Source organism: Panthera onca, chromosome A2, assembly GCF_046562875.1.
Source record: "Panthera onca isolate mPanOnc1 chromosome A2, mPanOnc1 haplotype 2, whole genome shotgun sequence".
Taxonomy (NCBI): domain Eukaryota; kingdom Metazoa; phylum Chordata; class Mammalia; order Carnivora; family Felidae; genus Panthera; species Panthera onca.
This window is the reverse complement of record NC_138340.1, coordinates 148,000,811-148,020,868: the sequence shown is the minus strand read 5'-3', so window position 1 is coordinate 148,020,868 and position 20,058 is coordinate 148,000,811. Positions and strand designations below refer to the sequence as shown.

The window sequence follows — 20,058 nt, the reverse complement described above, 5'->3', positions numbered from 1 at the left end:
AGAGTCTTTCCCCACAGAAGGGAGAGGGCCGAACATCGTGTTCCAGGGACTGGGAGCATGGGCCTCCCACCTTTCACGCACACCTCATAGCGTGTGAGTGCTCTCTCATGACTATTTCCGGGAGGGACGTGGGACTAGAAACTTGCCCCGTGCCACATCTTTTTGGACTGTCCAGCACCTCATGGCCACCACTGGTTTTTTCAGTGTTAGACCCTCTTCCTTTTTCCTTGCCTTTGGAGCCCTGCTTGATTTGCGCTTGGGAGAGATGGGCACGCTCTAAGCTTTCTGGGCTGGGAAGGCCCGAGTACCTCGAAATGTGTTACAGTGGGTGGGGTGCTTCAGTGGGAGGCAGAAGCCTTGCCTTTTATTCCTGCCTATTCCATCTCTTGCTGCTGGTGCCACGATGCCTTGCTGAGGAGATGATGAAAGATAACTGCATTCCAGGTTCTTCTGGAAATGCTTCTCCTGGTCAAAGCAAGGGAGGAAAACATCTTCTTGCCTCTACTCTAACTCCCAGAGCTAAGGCAAGACTTGAGACAAGCTCCATGAGAAGAAAGGGCCAAGACTCTCTTGTGTGTCCTCCCAGCATGCCTTTTGGAATGGGGAGGGGGCTGTCCAGAAAGGAAGAGGACAGTGAGTGATGCCATGTTTTGGTATCTGGTTCTTTCAGCCTCATTTTGGAAGAATGTCAATTTGAAGACTGAGAGAAACAGATTTAAGAAAAGGAGGCCCATTGGCTGTCATCTCTAGGAAGAACATTGCTACAATAAATTTGCAGGGCCCCACATCCCCGTGCCCATGTGCAGATCCCAGCCTGGTGTGCTCGGTCGGTTCTGCTAAGGCAGCTAAAGAGTGTGAGCCTATTCTTGCTCTCTCTTAAAAGGGCCTGGCCTGGCCTCCCCTTCCTGGAGCCCCCTGGGTCCAGGACCCACGCTGTCCCCTACCTTCTTCTCTTAGAAAGCTTTCCACAGACAAGGATGTGTCCTTGATTGCTTGCCCCACTGTTCCCTCCCCACTGGGCACCTCAAGCACAGAAAACAAACAAAATATAAGCCTTTTTTCAGGGGTGCCTGGGTGGCTCAGTCAGTTAAGTGTCTGACTCTTGATTTCAGCTTAGGTCATGATCTTGTGGTTCGTGGGATTGAGCCCCACATCAGGCTCTGTGCTGATAGCGCAGAAACTACTTGGGATTCTCTCTCTTCCCTCTCCTGATCTCTGTGTCTCTCAAAATAAATGAATAAACTGTAAAAAAAAAAAAAAAGTAAATAAAAAGGTTTTTTTTTTTTTTTTCCTTGCTGGAGATCAGTGCAAGAGAGCCCTCTTTGAAACTTTGATTTGGGAATAGGCTTCTATATTGCTTAATATTTGTTCTCTCCATGTGTATTCCCATGTATTCTAAATTTCCCCAACTGTCTGAGGGCTGGAACTGTCAGTCCTTTTAGACTTTCTGCCACAAACACCTCCTAAGCTGCTCAGCACATCAGTTATTGTTGGGGGATGTGATGCGGACTGGGAAAACAATGGCCACTGCCTCCAGCTCCATTCCCGTGGTAACCCCCAGAGACCTCAAGGCAGGGGCACAGCGAAAAGGGAGCCCAGAGTAACAGCTCAGCCTGAAGGACCTGGAAGTGGAATCGAGCTGTCCCCTGACTGCTCCCTGGGTAAAGACTTCCAGATCTGCATCGATAGGCCTCAGCCGTGAAGGGTGAACCCTCATCCACCTACTCTCTCTTGCCTTTCTTACCCATGGTCTCCTGAAGGTTTAGACATTTGCCATTGAAAAAGACAAGGGGCGGGTGTTGGTGAGTCGGGACCTACCCTGAGTTAGCAATGAGGACCTTTAGGTGTGTACCACCCATACCTGAAGCATGTGGACACAGAAGGGAATGTAACCTGAGAATTTTCTTCAGGCTTGAGTCATCTCATTTCTGAGGCCTCTAAGCCTTGGGTGGTAGAGTGCCCAAAGGTGGGGTCCCTGCCTGGCTTCCTGAGCCATGAAGTGAGAGACCTAGGATCAGACTTACCCACCTGGGCCTCTCTGGTTTTCCAGCTTGCCCAGAGAAGCTCCAGGCCAGAGTGGAACAGAGTCCTTACTCACAGACATGCAGAGATCACTCTGGAATCTCAGAGAGAGAGCTGAGAGGCTGAGAGGTTATGAGTCCAACGGGACAGCACATCTGCCTCCTTGGCTGTTGGCTCTGGGGAAGGCTGAGCCGGTACCTTCAGCTCCATCAGTGCTGCACTGAGGGGAGAACTGGCCTCTCTGGTCCCCCAGTTATCCCTGGTCCCTGCAGCCACCTTGTGAGGACAACTCCTCAGCAATCAGGTGATGGAAGAGTCGGGGAGGGGGAGTGAAGTGAACATGATCACTTGCTGCTGATAGAACAGTAATGAAATTACCGGGCAGTTAGAGCTGCCCCATTAACAGTGGAGTCAGTGTGTCAGAGACACTTAGGGTATCAGCGCTCCAGATGTCATCCTGGGACAGACGTAGAGCTGCTCACGTGTCCTACCTGCCTTTGTGGGAAGACCCACCTGCTCTGCAGGAGGAGCACTCCCTTCCCTTTAGAAACCTTGCTGTGTACCCCTAGCTGAGGAGACATAGAAGGCCAGGGTTTTGCTCGGGTGCTTTCTGAGGCCTATGAAAGCTGATGATGTAGAAGCATTATGTAGAAGCTTCTTTGAGTGCCAGAGAGAACCACAGCCTCCTGGACCTGCATTCTAGTCTCATCTCTCGTAGTCACTTACTGTGTGAGCCTGATCTACTTACACGGCCTCTATGGATGCCAATTTGTTCATCTGTAATGTGGAGGGATCCTATGGAACAGTCCTCTTCCTTCCAGGAGGAGGGAAGGGATTCGAGATGCAAAATAGGAGCGAGTGTCCAGGAAGGAAATGGACAATGATGTGACTGAGAAGCATTTCATCTGGTGTCCTTAATCTGGAGTCATTTGGCCTGCACCGCCCCCCCCCCCCCACCCGCCCCGCTGGGCTTTTGGAGAATGATGAACTCTGTGAAATTGTTCATTAAAACAATGGATGAAGGAGCATTTTCCAGAACTTTTGAGAAGATTCTCAGAGAGGTCTTGGCCCTTACAAGGTGAACACCCACTGGCATCTTTTTGCGGGAGCAGCCTGGACCTCAGCCACTAGATTGGGAAGGCAGGCTTCCCCTTAGAAGTGGCACCCCACTCAGCAAACTTGGCCTTTCATCCAGCAGATGGAGAGAGGCTTGCTTCTGATTCTAAATGAAGCTGTCAGGGAAGATGGAGAAGCATGACAAGTGGAGGCAGTCACATGTGACAGGGGAGACAGAGAAGGAGAGATTTCTGAAGGGGCTGTGTTTGCCTCCTCACCCCTTTATAGGAGCAGAGCTGGGACCGTGAAGAACAGGATGTAATTTCCCTGGGCGCTGGTTTCCCTGAAGTGGACCAACTGTGGATTGAAGTGGATCAGAAACACTGATCAGGCAGAAGTTTCGGGGAGATGGCTCCTCCTAGCTTCTAAACCCCATTGAATGTGAACCTGGCAACAATTCTTGGCCTGGATGGACTTTGGGTTGCCCTTATTTGTGGGTGCTCCAGGTGCAAGATTGAACACTGTCAGGGATCAAGTTGCCAGGTTAACTAAGACTCGCAGTATCAAACCATATGGCTCCAAATAAGGGGCCAGAAGCCTGGGAAACTGTGGAGAAGGAAAACAGTCAACTGGACCAAGTGGGAATGAGGTAGAGAGCCATAAGCACAAGCCCAGGTGAAGTTCTAAGGTCAAGCTTATGCCTGAGTATCTATCCATCTGGCAGCTGATTTTCAGCTCATTGGAAAAAAGGGATTTGTAAAGCTTGACCTCTGGTAATAAGCCAGTGGTCTGCCACCAATTCAATTCCATCTAAAGCAATTCAATGAGCAAACCAAATATTTGTGAATTACCTTTTGTGTCTTCAGTACCTTACCAGGTACTAGCAAAGATGTCTAAGAAATAAAAGGCATTATCTCTGCTTTGATGAGCTCATCAGTTAGCTGGAGAGAATAAACGTGTATAGAAGGAATAGCTAGAGAGAACCATGGCTGGGCTATGTGTAAATGTGCATCAAGAATTCAGTGTCTGGTTAAGAGTTCTTCGCTATTCTTATACCTCCAGTTCACGGCTTCTAAGAAATGATAGCATCCAGAGTCCCTGGTGTCTCTTCACCTTTTTCCATTCCAGACCTGAAAACATGACCCGTGATTGTTTTCCTCGGGGGATAAATAACATATAGGTGCTGAGGGAATGAGGTTGTGCCTGATTAGGAGATGAGGAGGTGTGGCTGTTCGATTAGAGGTTGCTCTTTCCAAGAGATCAAAGAATGTGGTTTCCTTGACTTCCCTCCATCTCTTCCACCTTGCCCATCCTTCCTATGCCTTCTGCCTCTGTCTAAGCTGACCATATGACTGGCCACCCTCTTCAGTAAACCCCTCGTTCTCCAGAGGGGGGAAAAAAGCCCTGACTTATAGCATATGCCAATCTCTGTGGTGTAAATAGTCCCATTGTGGTGAGCTCACGCTGATTTAACAACCAGATCACAAAATTCCTAAAAATGTAATAATCAGCTGTCCTGAGCTGGCAACAAGCTGGCTGCAGCCCACCACTATTGGCTCCAGATCACCCTGTTGACCTGAACATCACTGACCACTTCATGGAGCACTGGGTCCAGATCTTACTGGAAGAGTAGTGGCTTCCATAAAATATGAGCTTAAGCACTCACTGGGCAGTCTCCAGTGGGAATATGAAGTTCAGGGAAGAAAATGTAGCTCCATTTAGTACCTCATAATCCAACATAATTATCAGAGACAGAAACTGAACATTGAGAGAGAGGGATGGGGGGGGGGGGTCTGTGTGCTTGTTTGGGTTCTTAAACTTAGGAGAAAAGCCTATCTTTTTGAAATATGCTGTGTGACCTGGACAGAAAAAGTGGTTTAGATGACCTCTGAGGATTATTAGAAAACTTTTTTATTAGAAAACTTTCCATTTTTAGAAAACTGATAATTACGTGAAGTCTTCCGATGAATTAAGGGATTAGGGCCCCTCTGTTTGCAAGATGGTAGCCTGGTCACCTTCCAGTCTCTTTCACTGAGCCCATCTTCCTCATACCTTCCAGTCTATTTTGCTGCAGGGTAATCCCCTCCCTCGTCCACAAGAAGTCAAATTACCCCTAGTCCCACTTCACAGGGCTACCTATTTCCTCCAGTTTCGCCTTCCCTCCCCTCCAAGTTGAGAGCCCTGAAGGATTGAGGAGAGCCTACCCATCAACTGGATAACAGGGACTGAGTCTAGGGGGTTATGAGCACCTGCAAACAGGGAAAGAGGGGAAGAGTCCAGTTCAGCTTCTCCAGGTGATGAGCTTTCCCATCCTGGGCCCCTGTGGGAGCCTGGCCAGCCAGCTGAAGGTCTCTGAGGGGAAATCAACCAGAAATGTCAGTCAGGCAGTGGAGCGGGACCAGAAAAATCAATGCTGAATTCCAGATGCCAGGAGGGCAGGGGAGGGAGGATGGAAGGATGAAATGAGAGCATTTGTTTGCAATTCTAATATAACAAATCAACAGATCACCAGGCAAAGATGCCTAATGAAAATGCACATGATGGACGCGGGTGGGTGGAGAGAGGAAGGGAGGGAAGGAAAGACCAGGCACAGGCCTACTGAGGAATTCAGAGGCGTCTGTGTCCACTGTGACCCTACTACCAAGAGCAAGGGCACCCAGACCAGCTAGCCTGAGGCGGGAGCCCCAAATCTGCCCCTGACCATCATGTGGCCTTGCCCCAGTTACCCTACCTTCCTGCTCCTTCATTTCCTTCTCTGCAAACGGGGGCCATTAGGAACACCCACCAGATAGGGTTTTCATGAGGATAAAATGAGGTAACTGGGATAGCCAATGCCTGTTGTATGGGAACAGCTATTATTTATTTTCCTATTTAAAACCCTCATCAGGGTGCCTGGTGCATAAAGCTAATGCCCTTCCCCTCCTCGGGGCAAATTGAAGGCTAAAGAAGATGGAGAGGTTGGAGCCCAGATATCACCATCCAGGCCACGTCAAGGCCTTCACCAGGTTTCCTCTCTGGGCCCCTCAAATAAAACCAACAGATCCAGTCTTCTCTAATTCTGCTTTCAAATCACCTTCTATACAACATGGGATAGGTATTTAATAGCACAGGGTCTGGATTTCCTCGTGTGTGACGTCATGGTAACAGTGCCTAGCTTAGCAGGCTATTGCAGGGGTGAAACGCAAGGTATTCTGGGAAGGTTTTTTTGTTCTTAGCTCACCTTTACTGGTGTGTATGAAGTGTAGTCTCTGGTGTGAGTGGGCTATGTGCACTATCTCATTTAACCGTTAACAACTGCAAGGAGTTTGTACTGTTGTTCATTTATGACTCGGGGAGAGTTAGTCTGACTAGTTATGCCCAAGGCCATACCTGCCCGTCTTAGCCTCAGCCTGGTGGTCGCCCTGCCCTGAGGCCTTCTCTTCCTCCATCTGAGCTGGTGTGCTTTTCTCAACATGGCACAGAGCTGAGTTGGACCTATTAGGGGGATAGCTCAGTTTTCAGAGCTGGGCGAACAATCCCCTTCATCGAGAAGTACCTGTGAGTTTTTCCCCTGTAATTGTGGCCTTGATCTTTACCAGCTTATCATGTGAGCGTGAGAGACTGTGTCAACCACATCAGAAGGCAGAATCTCTGAGGGAGGACATAAGGAGAGCCCAGCAGGGTTCCCAGTGACAAGGAGAACTTCCTGACATTCTTCGGTACCACCCAGAGCACTCCATCCCGCTGGAGGGGGTGAACAGAATCTCTGAGGAGATGCACAGAATTTTGTTTTCATGCTTCTCTCTTTCTTTCCTTATAGACAGAAAAGTGAGGTACTTAAATGGTCTGACCATGAAATTGCGCAAGATTTTCCAAACCGTATACTTGCCCTCTTTTCACAACCGGGCACATTTGAAAGCATTTTGGGTGTGAAAGATACCATTATCTACCCAGGAGTGAGTATCACAGTTTTGTAGGGGTGATGTGTGCTATAGAATAAAAGTTTGTGTCCCCCCCTCAAAATTCATAAGTTGAAAACCAATCCCTAATGTGATGGTATGTGGACAAGGAGATTTGGGGGAGGTGATTAGGTCATGAGAGTAGAGTGCCCTTATAAAACAGGCCCCACTGAGCTCTCTGGCCCCTTCTGCCTTATGAGGACACAGCACGGAGAGGGCTGTCTATGACCCAGGAAGTGGGCTCTCACCAGTGAATCTGCCGACACCTTGACCTTGGACTTCTCAGCCTCCAGAACTGTGAGAGGGAAAGTTCTATTGTTTATGAGCCATTCATTCTATGGTATTTTGTTATAGTAGCCCAAATGGACTAAGAATGCAATAATTGCTGATTCATCCCATGGAGATAGGTCATTTGTATACTCTCACCCGTGGCAATACAACTAGACGTGTCTGTGTATCTGTGACATGTGTTCCTTGGACATGCCCCACAGGGGCTCTGTTGAGGGCAAATGAGTGGATACTGAGGCAGGCATGCCCACTCAACTATTGTGAAGAGAGGGCTCCAAAAGCTTAAGAGAGAAAAATCAGATGGTTTGGGATGTGAGTTACTCCAGAAAAAAAAAAAAAAAAAAAAAAACTCTTCTCATCTGCTTCAGAAATAACAGAAGGAGCAGGGGGCAGATTTGGAATAATCCAAATTAGATGTGGCGAGGTGATTTGGTTGGCCAGATCGGGAATTTGATGAGAACCAAGCTTAAGGAGAAGCCCTTTAATGGGCCTGATGGCGCCAGTGTTCACTGTGTGGGAGCAGGGATGGTGGCTGTCAGATTCTTCTGCACTTCTAGAAAAATGGACTCGCATGAACACTCTACAGGTGGTGGGTAGCACAGCCCTCAAATGTGGGGAAGGCGGAGAACGTGTGTGGCTTAGTGGACTTGGTGCCTACCCACTGGTAGTCATACCCTCACTCAAACCTGACCATCCCTCCCACCCCACACCAGCACAAACCTTCACAAGATGTGCACCAGGCTGCCTGGGGTTCCTAGAACATGTATCCCTTGCCACCTGCCGCTCAGGGTGCTCACAATGCAGCATATGGTCCTCGTTGTCCACAAGGGAGTTAATTCCTGAAAATATATCTGAGTAAAAGGGCATTGCTAAGGAGGGTGAGGTAAGTGTTTGGTTCAATTTCCAAATTGCAGAAGTAAAGTATGTGTGGGAGAGAATTTCAAAATAAAAGTTTCAGGTTCTAGACAAAAAAATAATAACGAGGGCTAAAATTGAGCAAGAGAATGCTCTTAAGTTCACCGAAATGTTTTGGATCTGGCTCAGTTTGTAAGCAATGCTTTTGGGGAGAAGGGACCGTGTAAGGGGGGTCCCCTGGAATTCACAGAGAGAATGTGTGGCCAGTCGATGCCGGCTTGAGTACACAGAACGATGATCATTGAATGGGTTCATGGTCCTCTCTGCTCATTGATAGGATCAGCCTATTATTGTGTTTCCTGGAATGGAAGCACACATTTTTAAAAAGAAGTGATGCCAGATTCGTTTTAATTTGAGAGAAGTGCCAATTTAGAAAATGAAGGGGAACCCTGGAGATGCTACATGTTGGTCTTCGGAAAGTTTCTCCGCTGAATCCTCCAGTGACAATATTTTCCCTTCAATGTAATGAAGAAAAGATACAGACGTGAGGTTAATTAAGAGGGATGTATCTAAAGGAAGGCTGAGTAGGAAGCAATCCAGGGGGACGTGGCCATGACCACCAGCAGCAGCATCGTCACCGCCCTTGATTCCTATCGACTGAGCACGTGCAGGGAAACAGATCATGGGCCCACTGGCAGCTAGAAATCGACACTAGAAACATCGGGCTGAGAGGGCATGGAAGTCACAGTCATGAAGCCATCAGTCTGTCTTACCATTCAGAGGGAAAAAAATAATATACAGAGTGTCAGTAGAATTGGGTCCTGGGAAGAAAATTGCCCAGCTGATTTGAACTTCAGGGAGCAAGACTCCTCTTTCTGAAGGCTTGGGACTTGACAATGTGTTCACAAGCAGCCCAGGAGATGGGAATGCTCCCCCAAAGAGAATAAGGTGTAAAACAGATGATGCCACTGGTTGGATTTGCCTTTGCTGCAGAAAAACAACCACGAGGGGAGGGCTGGCTCTGAGCACCAGTGAAGGAATATCTTCCAGTGAGGTAAAGCTTCCTGCTCCTCCACAGAACTTGGGGGTGCTGAGCCCTGAGAGACACCAAAGGTGTGAAAAGCAGCAGAGAGGTCTGCTGTCCTGGTGGTTCTCCTCGGTGACGAAGCCTGGGGTGGGGGCAGGCGGGTAGCCTGTTGCACAGCTGGAACATCACAGGCTCAGCCGGTTAGAACTAACACTGTTAACAGCCTCTAGGACCCTACTAGCACCACCCTGCCAACATCAGTCAGCCTCGGGCGTAATGTAGGGGTTTGACCCCTCGGGGCCACACCAGACCCAACAATCTAGAAGCTCAAGCCCACCAGATCAGGGCGAGATAAGTCAGAGAGACTCTAAGAAGAAGCCACCCAGAAGAATCCGGAGCATTGCTTCTGGTTCCCTGTTGAATGCCCGTCTTTCATACTAATTTCTAAGCTCCGGATGCCTGGGATTGTTTTTGTTCCACACATGGCTGGTGCTTAGCCTAGTGCCTGGAACACAGTGGGTACTTGGTAAGTGCTTATTAAATGCGTAAGATGAGTTTGTAGAGGGAGACTTCTCTGAGCAACAACATTTGGGAGGGCAAAGGTCAGAATCTAAAATAAAAATGCAAAAGAACAGGAATGATCCCATGGAGAAGCAGCAGATTGGAATCCAGAAAGAAAACGTAGGTGGTGGGGAAGTTGCCCATTCGCAAAAAGTAAAAATCTTGAGGCATTCCCAAGAAGCAAGGGGGTGGAAAGGACATCTGTTAAAACTTCTGAAAATGGACTGGGTGCTGGGCGGGGGAGTGCTTCATTCGATCTTTCCAGGTTTTTAAGCCCTTTGTTTTCTGTTTCTCTGTTTACTTGCACGCAGTCGTACGCACAACTGGCAGACTCACCTCTCCTGCCGTCATCTGGGACCTCTGTGGTCCTGGGCCCTGAGATCCAGGCTGGCAACTCTGAACGTATTCCTTTCATCTCCAACTCTTTGCTCCTGACTGATAACTTCCTCTGCATTCCTCAGACCTAGATTTGTCCTCACTTTTGTCCCTGGGTCTCCCAGGACAGCCCTGAAGGTCAAGTGTAACCATTTGGGGTCTGGGAGCCTCCTTTCACCTCTGACTCTGACAGAGTGGTGACTTGAGGGCAGGAATGTCACCCTTGATGCTACTTTGTAAAGCAGTTGGAACTCCTCACCCTGAGGGGCCCTCCAAGCGCAGCCTGGTAAGACCTCCGGCCTCATTAAGCCGGGTCTACCTTTGGGAACACCATTCTCTGACATTCAGCCTTTATTGGCCTTGGGCAAGTCATTTGTTGAGAGACCTTTGTTCCTCTGACTGGTGGCCAAGCAATAGGATTATTATTTGACTGAATAGGTATTTTAAATGTGGTACAGTCAGGATATGCATATACGTATATATTTATAATCAGGATAATATAGGCAGGATATATATCTGTATATCTACATAGATATGCTACCGCTCTACAAGCTGGGGATCCCTGGGCCGTGTCCAGTGCTTCTAAGCCTGGGTTCCTCACTTGGGGCTGTCCATGGGAGGTAAGAGATTTCTGTTATTATTCTCAGTTCAGTTCAGTGAGCACATATGGAGGACACACACTAGACCAGGCACTTTGTTGGGCCCTGCAAACCCAGAAAGGTTTAACTGTGGCCTGAGAAACTCCCAGCCCCACTTACAGATCAGTCTTCTAAACCAGTGTAAAGGGAAGCATCTTGTCTAGGACCTCGTAGCAAGCTCAGCGACAAAGCCATGTTTAGATATCCCTTTCAGAATTTGTATGTTGTGCGAGGCAGGTGAGATGCAGTCTCATGGGGCAAAAACCAGCTTGGGGGATTGTCTGTGACTGATTTGCAAGACATAGGTTCTAGCTCTGTCTCTGATGAAAACTCACCACGTGAATGTGGATGGGCCATAATGTTGTTTACCCTGGAAGGAACCGTGGACCCCCTATTGCTGTGATAGGATTGAAGAAGGTGAGGTTTTGGTACTCCAAGCCTTAGGTTGCTCCATACATAAAATAGGAATAATAATGCTTACCTCCTTTACCTTACATGGATTTTAAGAAATAAAACGTGAGAACAGCTGTCAGAATGTTTTGGAAGAATCAGCATATAGCCATCTTGATTCTGCCTCTGGAGGCAAGTGTTGCCCTGCTCACCAGCCTTCTTCGCTCCTCATTCCCCTCTCTATTGAGTGCCCAGTGAAACCCTACAGAGCCCAGCAGGGCTGCCTAAAAAGAGAGTCAGATACAATTTTAAAAACATTCTACTTACGGGCAAAAATCCCATAGCAGCAGTGAGGCCCTGACCCCTGTATAGTTGACTCTTTCCACAAACAAGCGCCTGATAATCACCCTTCATGGTGAAATATTTGATTTATTCTATGGAGGTTCATTGAAGGGCCTTTAAAAAAGGAAGCTGTGTAAAAACATTTGCTAGCAGCTTTAGGGAAAGGGAGGAAGGAGCAGAAAGAATTACGACCACACATCCTTGGAATTGTTATCATATTAAGCCTGTTTCCATGAGTGGATGGATTTTCTGATGCAGTCGGGTATCTTGCCTCTGGACAGTGAAATTGCTATCCTCTGCCACAGAATAAATTACCTGTCAGGCTCTTTTAAGCGGTTTCAGGATGGTTAGTTTGAAGACAGCAGCACACGCTGGGGAAGGCAGGCGGGTCCAGGGTGGGGAGAGTGTACTTTCAAAAGTTACCGTTTGTGTGTCATAGTGTTATTTGCTGTGTCGTGTTGATCTGGTGTGATTTGACAGCTGCGTGTGAGAGGCAGCAACCTCAAAGAATTGTGAACTGCCCTCCAGGTGTTTATCTGTGCAACACATGTCTGTGCAAGGCAGTGGGGAAGGGAAACCGAGCCTCCCTTTTTAAACACAGGAGTCCTGGCATTTTCCTGCACGATGAAACTCAGAACTTTCATGGTTGCCTCATTGTGGGGAGATGGGAGGATGTAACTGATTCCTAAGAAGTGGCAGCAATGCACAACCCACACGGACCCATGCACATGCACGCACACACACATGCACACACACAGAGTAAGGTTTTCCAATTAGCTAGCCAGAAGCATATTATCCTAATCCCATAAAGCTTCAGAAAGCACCACACTACTCGTTCAGCTTTAGGACATTTTCTGAGGCCAGGAACCAGATGCTTCTCACCCTGGTAATCTCCCACTTGGCAGGGCCTGGAGGACCACAGGTAAAAAGGCATCAGTATTAAAACATTTGCTAGTGGCTTTAGGGAAAGGGAAGAGAGACCAGAAAGAATTACTGCCACAAATTTTGGTTGATCACCTACTGAGTTCAGGGCTTGCCCCTTTCACCAGCGGTTTGCCAGTGTTTGGGTTCCAGAAGCTGAGCAGAAAAGGACCCCCTGTCTCCCACAAACACCTCTACCCAACGTGTCACCTAAGGTGAATAAGGAGTGTAGTCATGCATTGGATATATGCATAAGCATAGGCTGATGCATATGTATGTGTATGTGTATAGATATGTATGTGTATAGATGTGCGTGTGTGTGTGTGTGTGTGTGTGTGTTATGTAGCTAGCCAAGTAAATTACTTATTCATGTGTTCTAAAGCATGGATGGTCACACATTCTGAGAGACCTATCTGTAGACAGCCTATATGATCTTCAGAGGCTTCCAGAGATGACTTCTTTCTAAAGGGCTAGCCTTCAAGATCGCCGAGCCCGAGCAAGGTGGTCCTGCATCTGTGGGCCATGTGTCTGAAGCTCCGGCACCTGCCAGCTGAGCTTCAAGTCACAGGGCAGCTGGATCTGGCAGAGACTATTTTCTGCTTCTCAATTCCCTCCAGGCCAAAGATAAAACGAAAACTGCAGTTTTGAATGATACCTGGGTTGCTGAATGAACCAGAGATGGTTAACATTCTTGCCGATAGTAAAGCATGTTATACGTGGTAATAATTGCAGGTTATAGCTCGCTGCCTGGGATGAAGGGTTTAAAATGGACATTCCAGTTCATCTCAACGCCGGTTGAAGAATTAATATGTCCACGTGTTTCAGAGCGTCATGGCACGTTAAACCTTAGACACCATCCTGTAAAAGCCTTTCAACGACTTGCTGTCCAGCGGTGGCCAGTTGATTTGGAACACAGTTTTTGTTTTGATATGCTGACAATCAGTCATCAGGGAGATTGGGGAAAAAAACCCCATTAAACCAAGAATAGAATTGTCGATATTAAGCACATCTAAACCTATACAGAATTGTATTTCTTTAAAGCATCTATTAGATTGTTAGCCAATGCTGGGCATTGGGCTAAGGCAGGCTGATGGTTGGCAAGTGAAAACTATGGGTTACTGCCATGGCTTGACATCAGAGTTTTTCCTTACCATGACACTGTATGACACTTCGAAATATATGTTGGACTAATGTTGAGGTTGTCTGACTACAGGTATCATTCTATGCTAATACTCATTGTGTGGTCATGAAGTGGGCATTTGCATGTTTGCCTGGGAAACACGAACCATAGCTGAGCTGCAAGTAATAACATCTATCTGACACTCCCCTACTTTTACTGCCTCATTTTAGACCTTTGACGGGGGCTCGAAAACAATAAAATGAAGATGTATTGAGCACCTAGTACCTGCGAGGCACTGTAGCCAGTGCTTTATCTATGCGTTATATCATAAAAGAAACCCTCTGAAAGAGTTGCTTAATACGACCTACATCTCCTAGATGAGGAAGTCAAAGCTCCAGGGGGTCACAATTTAACCAGAATCTGTGGCCTTAACCACTTTTAACCTCAAGTTATTAGGGCATGCTTTTGGCACTGTTTGTATGTTGTGCTGAGACCTTCCCATAGAGTGCACCAAAGCCGTGGCCTCCCCCATGGAAGGTCCCAGCTCAAGAGTGACCCCTTTTCAGGAGGCGAGCATCATGCCCCTACAACCGCGACCACACACGCAGCGTGGCTCCTGCCACCAACCTTTGCCTCACCCCCAGACTTCCTCTTGCTGGACCCGTGGCTTTGTCTTGGCTCTTGCCTGCTCCCGCTCATGCTCCTTCCCCCCCCCCCCATCTTCACCTCCCTTTCTCCAGGGGATGGTGGTCTCCACCTGCCATGACTGAGTGACCGCCAGCGTCAGGCTGCTCTCCCCCCTCGTCTGGACACCACACAGGGCGGTGGGAGAGACTCTGTTGGTGTGTGTGCATCATCCTGGCTGCAGCCTCTGGGTTTTTCTGTACTTTCAGGTTGTGTGTACTTGGTAGCATGGGCCAGCCCAGGGAGGGAGAGATGGGGGAGGTCTCTGTCTGCTTTGCACCGAGTGAGGTGAGAACAGGAGGAGTGGGAAGAGACCAACCAGGGCATGGCGGGCTAAGGATCTCTTCGAATAAGTATAGATCCGGCAGGGTTTTTCGTTTTTGTTTATTTCCACTCAGATGTAAGCTCTCTTCCCATTCTAAACTGTTGCATACAGTCACATGCAGCACCCGCCCCCCCCCCAACTTTCACACATACACCCACACTCCACCAATGATTGCGGTTTCCTTTGTGAGAATGTGTGCGTGTGCACGCACATACCTGCACACACTGTGATCGCATTCCCCCCCTGCTAGATTCTGCCCCTCAGAAATCAACGTCATTAAGCCCTCTAATGATGTGAGCTGGGGACCATGAAGGGGAGAGGCAGCTACTTTCCGGCTGTAGGCAAAGATCTGTACTTTTTCAGGGTTTGGCTTTTTATGCTTCATATCCTGACCATTGCACTTCTGGAGAGTCTCTTTGAAGAGCAAAACAGACGTGCCATAGGGACGCCTGGCTGGCTCAGTGGGTAGAGCATGTGACTCTTGATCTCAGGGTTGTGAGTTCAAACCAGAGCTTATGAAAAAAAAAAACCTAACCCCCCCCCAACCGCAAAACAGTCATGCGGTACTAGTTGGTGGGTCACGTGACCTGGGTTCTCTTTTCCACAGGGACAGCTAGTAGCTGTTTCGTCTGAGGACTCAGGGAAGTGGGAGGAAGGAACTTGGAAGGAATGCTCTTCTGCATCCATGCTGTTGGGTCCAAAGTCTAGATGGGCATCATCTCTGAACAAGTAACGCTCGCATAAGATGGAGCGCTGAGGGGCACTGCGGCCAGGAAGCCCAGTAACATCCAAGCCATGTGGCTCCACATGGTCTTGCAGTGATGGCGTCTGAGTGGCCAACAGTCCAAGTGTCCTCAAGCCCTGAAACTCCCCACTTTTATCTGTGGAGCATGGCAGCTGTGACCTTTTCAGTGACCTGTTTATTTATTTTGATTAATTTCTGTCCTTTGCTGATTTTAGGCCTCCCCAGGTCTCCTGGGTGGTCAGCCATCAACTGAAATTCAGGACGCCGATTTCTCCGTGTAGCAACTTAGGTGGGGGGTTGAATTGAAACGTTTCTCTGAGACTCTCCGAGGGCTGGAAATTGGGGGAAAGATCACCTTGTTGGATTGGGCCCTTCTACCCCGCTGGCGACTTTTCCTGTGCCTCCAACAGTGGCCGTGACACTTGCAGCTAGGGTACAGGTGGAGAGCTGGAATCCCTGAAGCCGACTGGCTCGGTCCCCACACCCATAATCTATGGGGCAAGCCTTCCCCTGTGCCCCACTGCCCCGGCTCCAGGATGGCTAAGGCCAAGTGATTATCCCAGACAGCTGTGCAGTGTTCACTGCCATGGCCCTTACCTCATCAGCCCCCCGTTTGTGACTCTAGCTGCTTAAAATATAAACCAGATCCCTCGTCCCCCTGGACGGACTCCCTTCAGAGCAGGACGGAGTGCGGCGTGTCATATGTCATCTGATTTGCAGCGTGTTTGGGTGATTGCCAGATGGGCATAGGAGGAGGGAGAGGGTGGCTCTGAGCAAGCAGAGGGGAGCTCAGTTTTCTGGGGACAGAGTCTCCAGGCCAATACCAGACCCAGTGGGTGACTTTGACAAGTTGTTTGCTCCTGAGGCCCCACCTGTGGGTTTCTGGAAAACCTGTAAGTCACCAATCATTTTCCGGGCACTTGAGGAGTCTGGAGTCTGGGTAGGGAGTTGCCGAGCCATAAACCCTCCACTTCAGCGGAACTCTGGAGAACGTCAGTGCGAGTCTTCGCTCCATCTCGGCTCATTGAGAGATGGTCAGAAGCTGCCAGGGCCTGCTCCCGGCTGGGCGCTGACCCTGGCCTTTTGCCTTACAGGGGTTAGCCTTTGGCCTGCAGCCTAGAGCTTTTTACAGGAGACGAGAGAGAAGAGAACGTTCCATGGTGTCAGAAAGGAGGAAGAGAGATGTGGACAGTCTCAGGTGACGTGCCCACAGACAGCCACACTGGCATGATGGCCAGGAGCTGTGACATGTCACCCACATGGCCAGGGGCTCCCCTGCAAAGATAAGCATGCCCTGACGTGCCTGCGTGTGCACACACACACACACAAGCACCCCATTCCCACACTTCTGTTTTCTTCCACTTCCCACACACTTCACCCCCATCTTCCTCTCCCCAGCAGACCTCACCCTTCCTGCCCAGGCATATGGGGGCATTCACGGACTGGGGCCGAAGGCTCCATCGGCAGCGCTGATTAGAACAGGCTGCAGTTTGAGCAACTGTAATAAGGAGCGGTTGTCATGGAAACCGGCTCTTGATGTTGTCCAGATTTCAGAATCTCTCCCCTCTCCCCACCTTGGTTATTTTCCTTCCTTCCTTCCTTGTTTTTCCCCCGAGGCTACAGCTACACGTTTGGCAGGAGTTTATGGGTCCACAACCGAGGATAAGGACTGTGGATCTCGGCCAGGCTCCGCCATGCGGCCGCCCTTCTAAATGAGGCTATGGCCCTGTGTGGCCAGGAAGCCGGAGGCAGGGTGCACGCGCTTCGTGCTAGAATCCTAGAGATACGGGCCGGTGTGTCGGATGCCAGAAGTGTAGACGGGTCCTGAGAAGTGCCCTTCACACATGGGTGGGTCGGGAAGCTGAACCTCAGCTTTGCATACTCCCCAGTAGCGGCCCCGGAGCAGAGCAGCTGGGAGGAGGAAGTGGACTTGAACTGTCCATCCTGGGTGAAAAATGAGAGTGGGACCTTGGTCATAGCTGTCTTCAGGGCCGGAAAGGCAGGTGTGCCCAATGTTCCACCTGCACGGGGGACTCATCCTCTAACTACCCCACACCTGCACTAGTCGGGGTCGTGCTCATGCAGCTGAAGGCGGTCAGAGCCCAGCATAGCCTGCCAGCCCGATTCACGGGGCTGTGTGCCTCAGCATCCCTGAATGCAGCAAAGTGGGCATCATGTTCCTTGATCTGCCTGCATCCATCTCCAGGATATTGGGAGGCTAAGAGAAGACAATAGGTGGCAAGCTGTTTGGAAAGGAGCAAGTCTTATACGAAGGGAAGAAACTGTTGTTGCTGGGAATCTACCGCAAGACAGAGTTGGAAACGACAGGACATAAGGAGAACCCCAAACTTACCCTTGTTGTAGAGAACCTGAATTTCTAAGTTGGAGGGTTTTGTTTTCGGGTTTGTTTTTGTTTCTTTTTTTTTTTTTTTACTTTCTGGGAGAGAGACCGCAAAGCGCCTCCCGCATGTTCGCCCACCTGTCCTCCCTCTTTGCCTCCCGCTGTGACAAGCGGGTACAGGTGTGGCAGAAGATGCCAGCCAGACTGGTCGATGTGGGCTGGGCCCCAGGGACAAACCATGTGACCACCCTCAGTGGCCAGAATATCATGGGACTGGGGGTTGAATGCAAACTGTGACCAAAAAGGAGCACCGAAACTCAATGCTGGGAGCACCAAATCGGACGCCAGTGTGGGAACTGGGGACGGGGGATAGGAGGCAAAAGCAAAATGTCAGGAGCTAAGGAGACATAGGACCAGAAGGGGAGGGGAGGCCACAGGTGGCCGGTGTCCCTGCAGTCAGATCAGGCTGTGTGGTGATGGGCGGGCCAGCCTGGGTTAAAGGTCCAGGTTGGAGCCATCACATAGTAATTGCACTAGAAGGTTCTGACCAAGCCTTTGCCCGTTGAGTGACACTGGTCATCATCCCTAGGGCCTAGATCTTCAACTTTTCCTTCTGCGTGTCCTTAGACTGGATTCTATCACTGTCAGACACTTTTATTTCTCATTTTCCTTCCCTGCCTACTCAACTGAGTATAGCAAGGGTATGCAGGGAACTTCCCAATATGGTGGTTCTTTCTAGAAAGTGGGGAGTGGTAGATGAGATGTCGGGAAGGCAAGGGACGGCCCGACTCCTTTCACCGCCTTCTCAGGTTTGGGGTACCACAGGTGGGCACCCCTGTCTGGGGGCCTCTCCTTCCAAGCAGTAAAATGCCTTGCTGTTTGTTAGGAAAATGGTGAAAGATAAGGTGGTGGCCAGCTGATTCTCTGTTCCAAGAACAGAGAGGAGGCTTCAGAGGCAAGCCAGCCGCTCTCTTATTACAGTGCTGTTTGTGCTGTGTCCAAAGGGAAATGAATGCTAGGCATAAAACGCAGAAAAACATCCCACTTAGAACGGTTCTGCCCATGGTCACATGTTTCCTGTTTCAGGTGTATTTTACTTGTTGTCCTTTACCTCCGGCCACCCGTGTTTAGCACTAACTAGCAAGGTGGGCACCAAAGCCTTTGCTGGTGTTTAGGATGGAACGTGTTGAGGATGGGCCTCGTCTCCTTCGGGGACCCCAAAGGCGTGTCTCTGGCATCGCTTTGGTTGTTACAATAAAAGGGTGAGGTCAAGCCAGTTGCTGCAGGAACAGATAACATCACAGAATTGTCAAAGTGATCCATGATTTCACACTCAAAAAAGACTGATTTTTTTTTTTTTCTCAAACTTTTTACTCTGGTGAGGGGACATCCATAGAAATTGGGGGATTTAAATAAAGCCCCCAAGTTTGCGAAGCCAGCCCGAAGCTTTAATCTTGTCATTATTGTTCCTGTTGCCCATTTAATACCAGCATCAACCAGGATCCGAGAGAATTACATATGTCAGAGTGACTGGCAGAATGATGTGGTGTGACAGCAGCACCTAGAAGAGGCAGGCTAGCTCTCATGCATTAGAATTCTTCGCAGAGATACCGTGGGGAAAACACAGGAAACAAGACTCAGAAGGGTTCGAGTTTCAGCAATGTGATTTCTAGGTGTATGACCTTGGACAGTCGCTTCGTCTTTTGGGTTTCATCTGGAGGAGAAGTGAAATGAGCCTACTTCTCAAGGAGAAGGAATTGAGAGAGTATTTGTAAAAAACAAAACAAAACCACGTTTCACATGCTAATTACTATTAACCATACTCGTCTCATGAAGCAATTCTTCATGGCTCCCTTTCTTACCCCTTCCCTCAGTTTTTCCATCTGTTAAATAGAGGCAGTGGCTCGGCACTTCCCCACCCAACCCCCAACATGCACACTTCCTCCCTGTGTCTCCCCCTTGTTCGTGAAGAAAGAAATAATAGATGTGAAAAGCTTCGAGTTCCTTGAAACCAAGAAGTGGGATAAATACCCTATATTGATTATGATGATTATATCTGGGACTAGAAAAATATGATTGCCTGGTTGCCAATAGCAACCAGATGGAAATGCAGGAGTAAGGGGCTGTGCTGGGAACAGAAGCACATTCCTTTTCTTCTTCTTTTTAAAGTCCCCATTCCTGCTCCCCTGGTCTGGCATTCCTGCTCTTGGGAGATGTGGTCAATTGTAAAATGGGATTTGGAGGCAGTTGTGGAGTAGGCAGGCTAAAGGTTTCTTTGGGAATGCCACGAGGGGCTGCGGGGCTGGTGGGTCCTCCTTCAGAGATGTTTCCTCTTCAGATACGGAGGTGAGAGAGCCAGCTGGTTGGCAGTGAGGTGGGCAGGCGGCCCCCGGACCAGGGAAGAGAAGAGAAGCACAGGACTCACAAAGG

General features: G+C 49.1%; 1 protein-coding gene across 3 annotated transcripts in view; it reads left to right on the top strand.

Annotated features, from left to right (window-relative positions):
- Positions 1-20,058, top strand: part of PLXNA4 (plexin A4) — a 440,460-nt gene that overhangs the window by 128,273 nt on the left and 292,129 nt on the right. Inside the window, exon 4 of one of the 3 annotated variants that reach the window (XM_060633178.3) lies at positions 3,367-4,208. The exons of the other annotated variants lie outside the window; for them this stretch is intronic. Coding sequence (XP_060489161.1) covers positions 3,367-3,465 — 99 coding nt within the window. The 3' untranslated portion in view covers positions 3,466-4,208. Of the gene's footprint in view, positions 1-3,366; positions 4,209-20,058 lie in introns of those variants that run through there. 3 annotated transcript variants of the gene reach the window in all.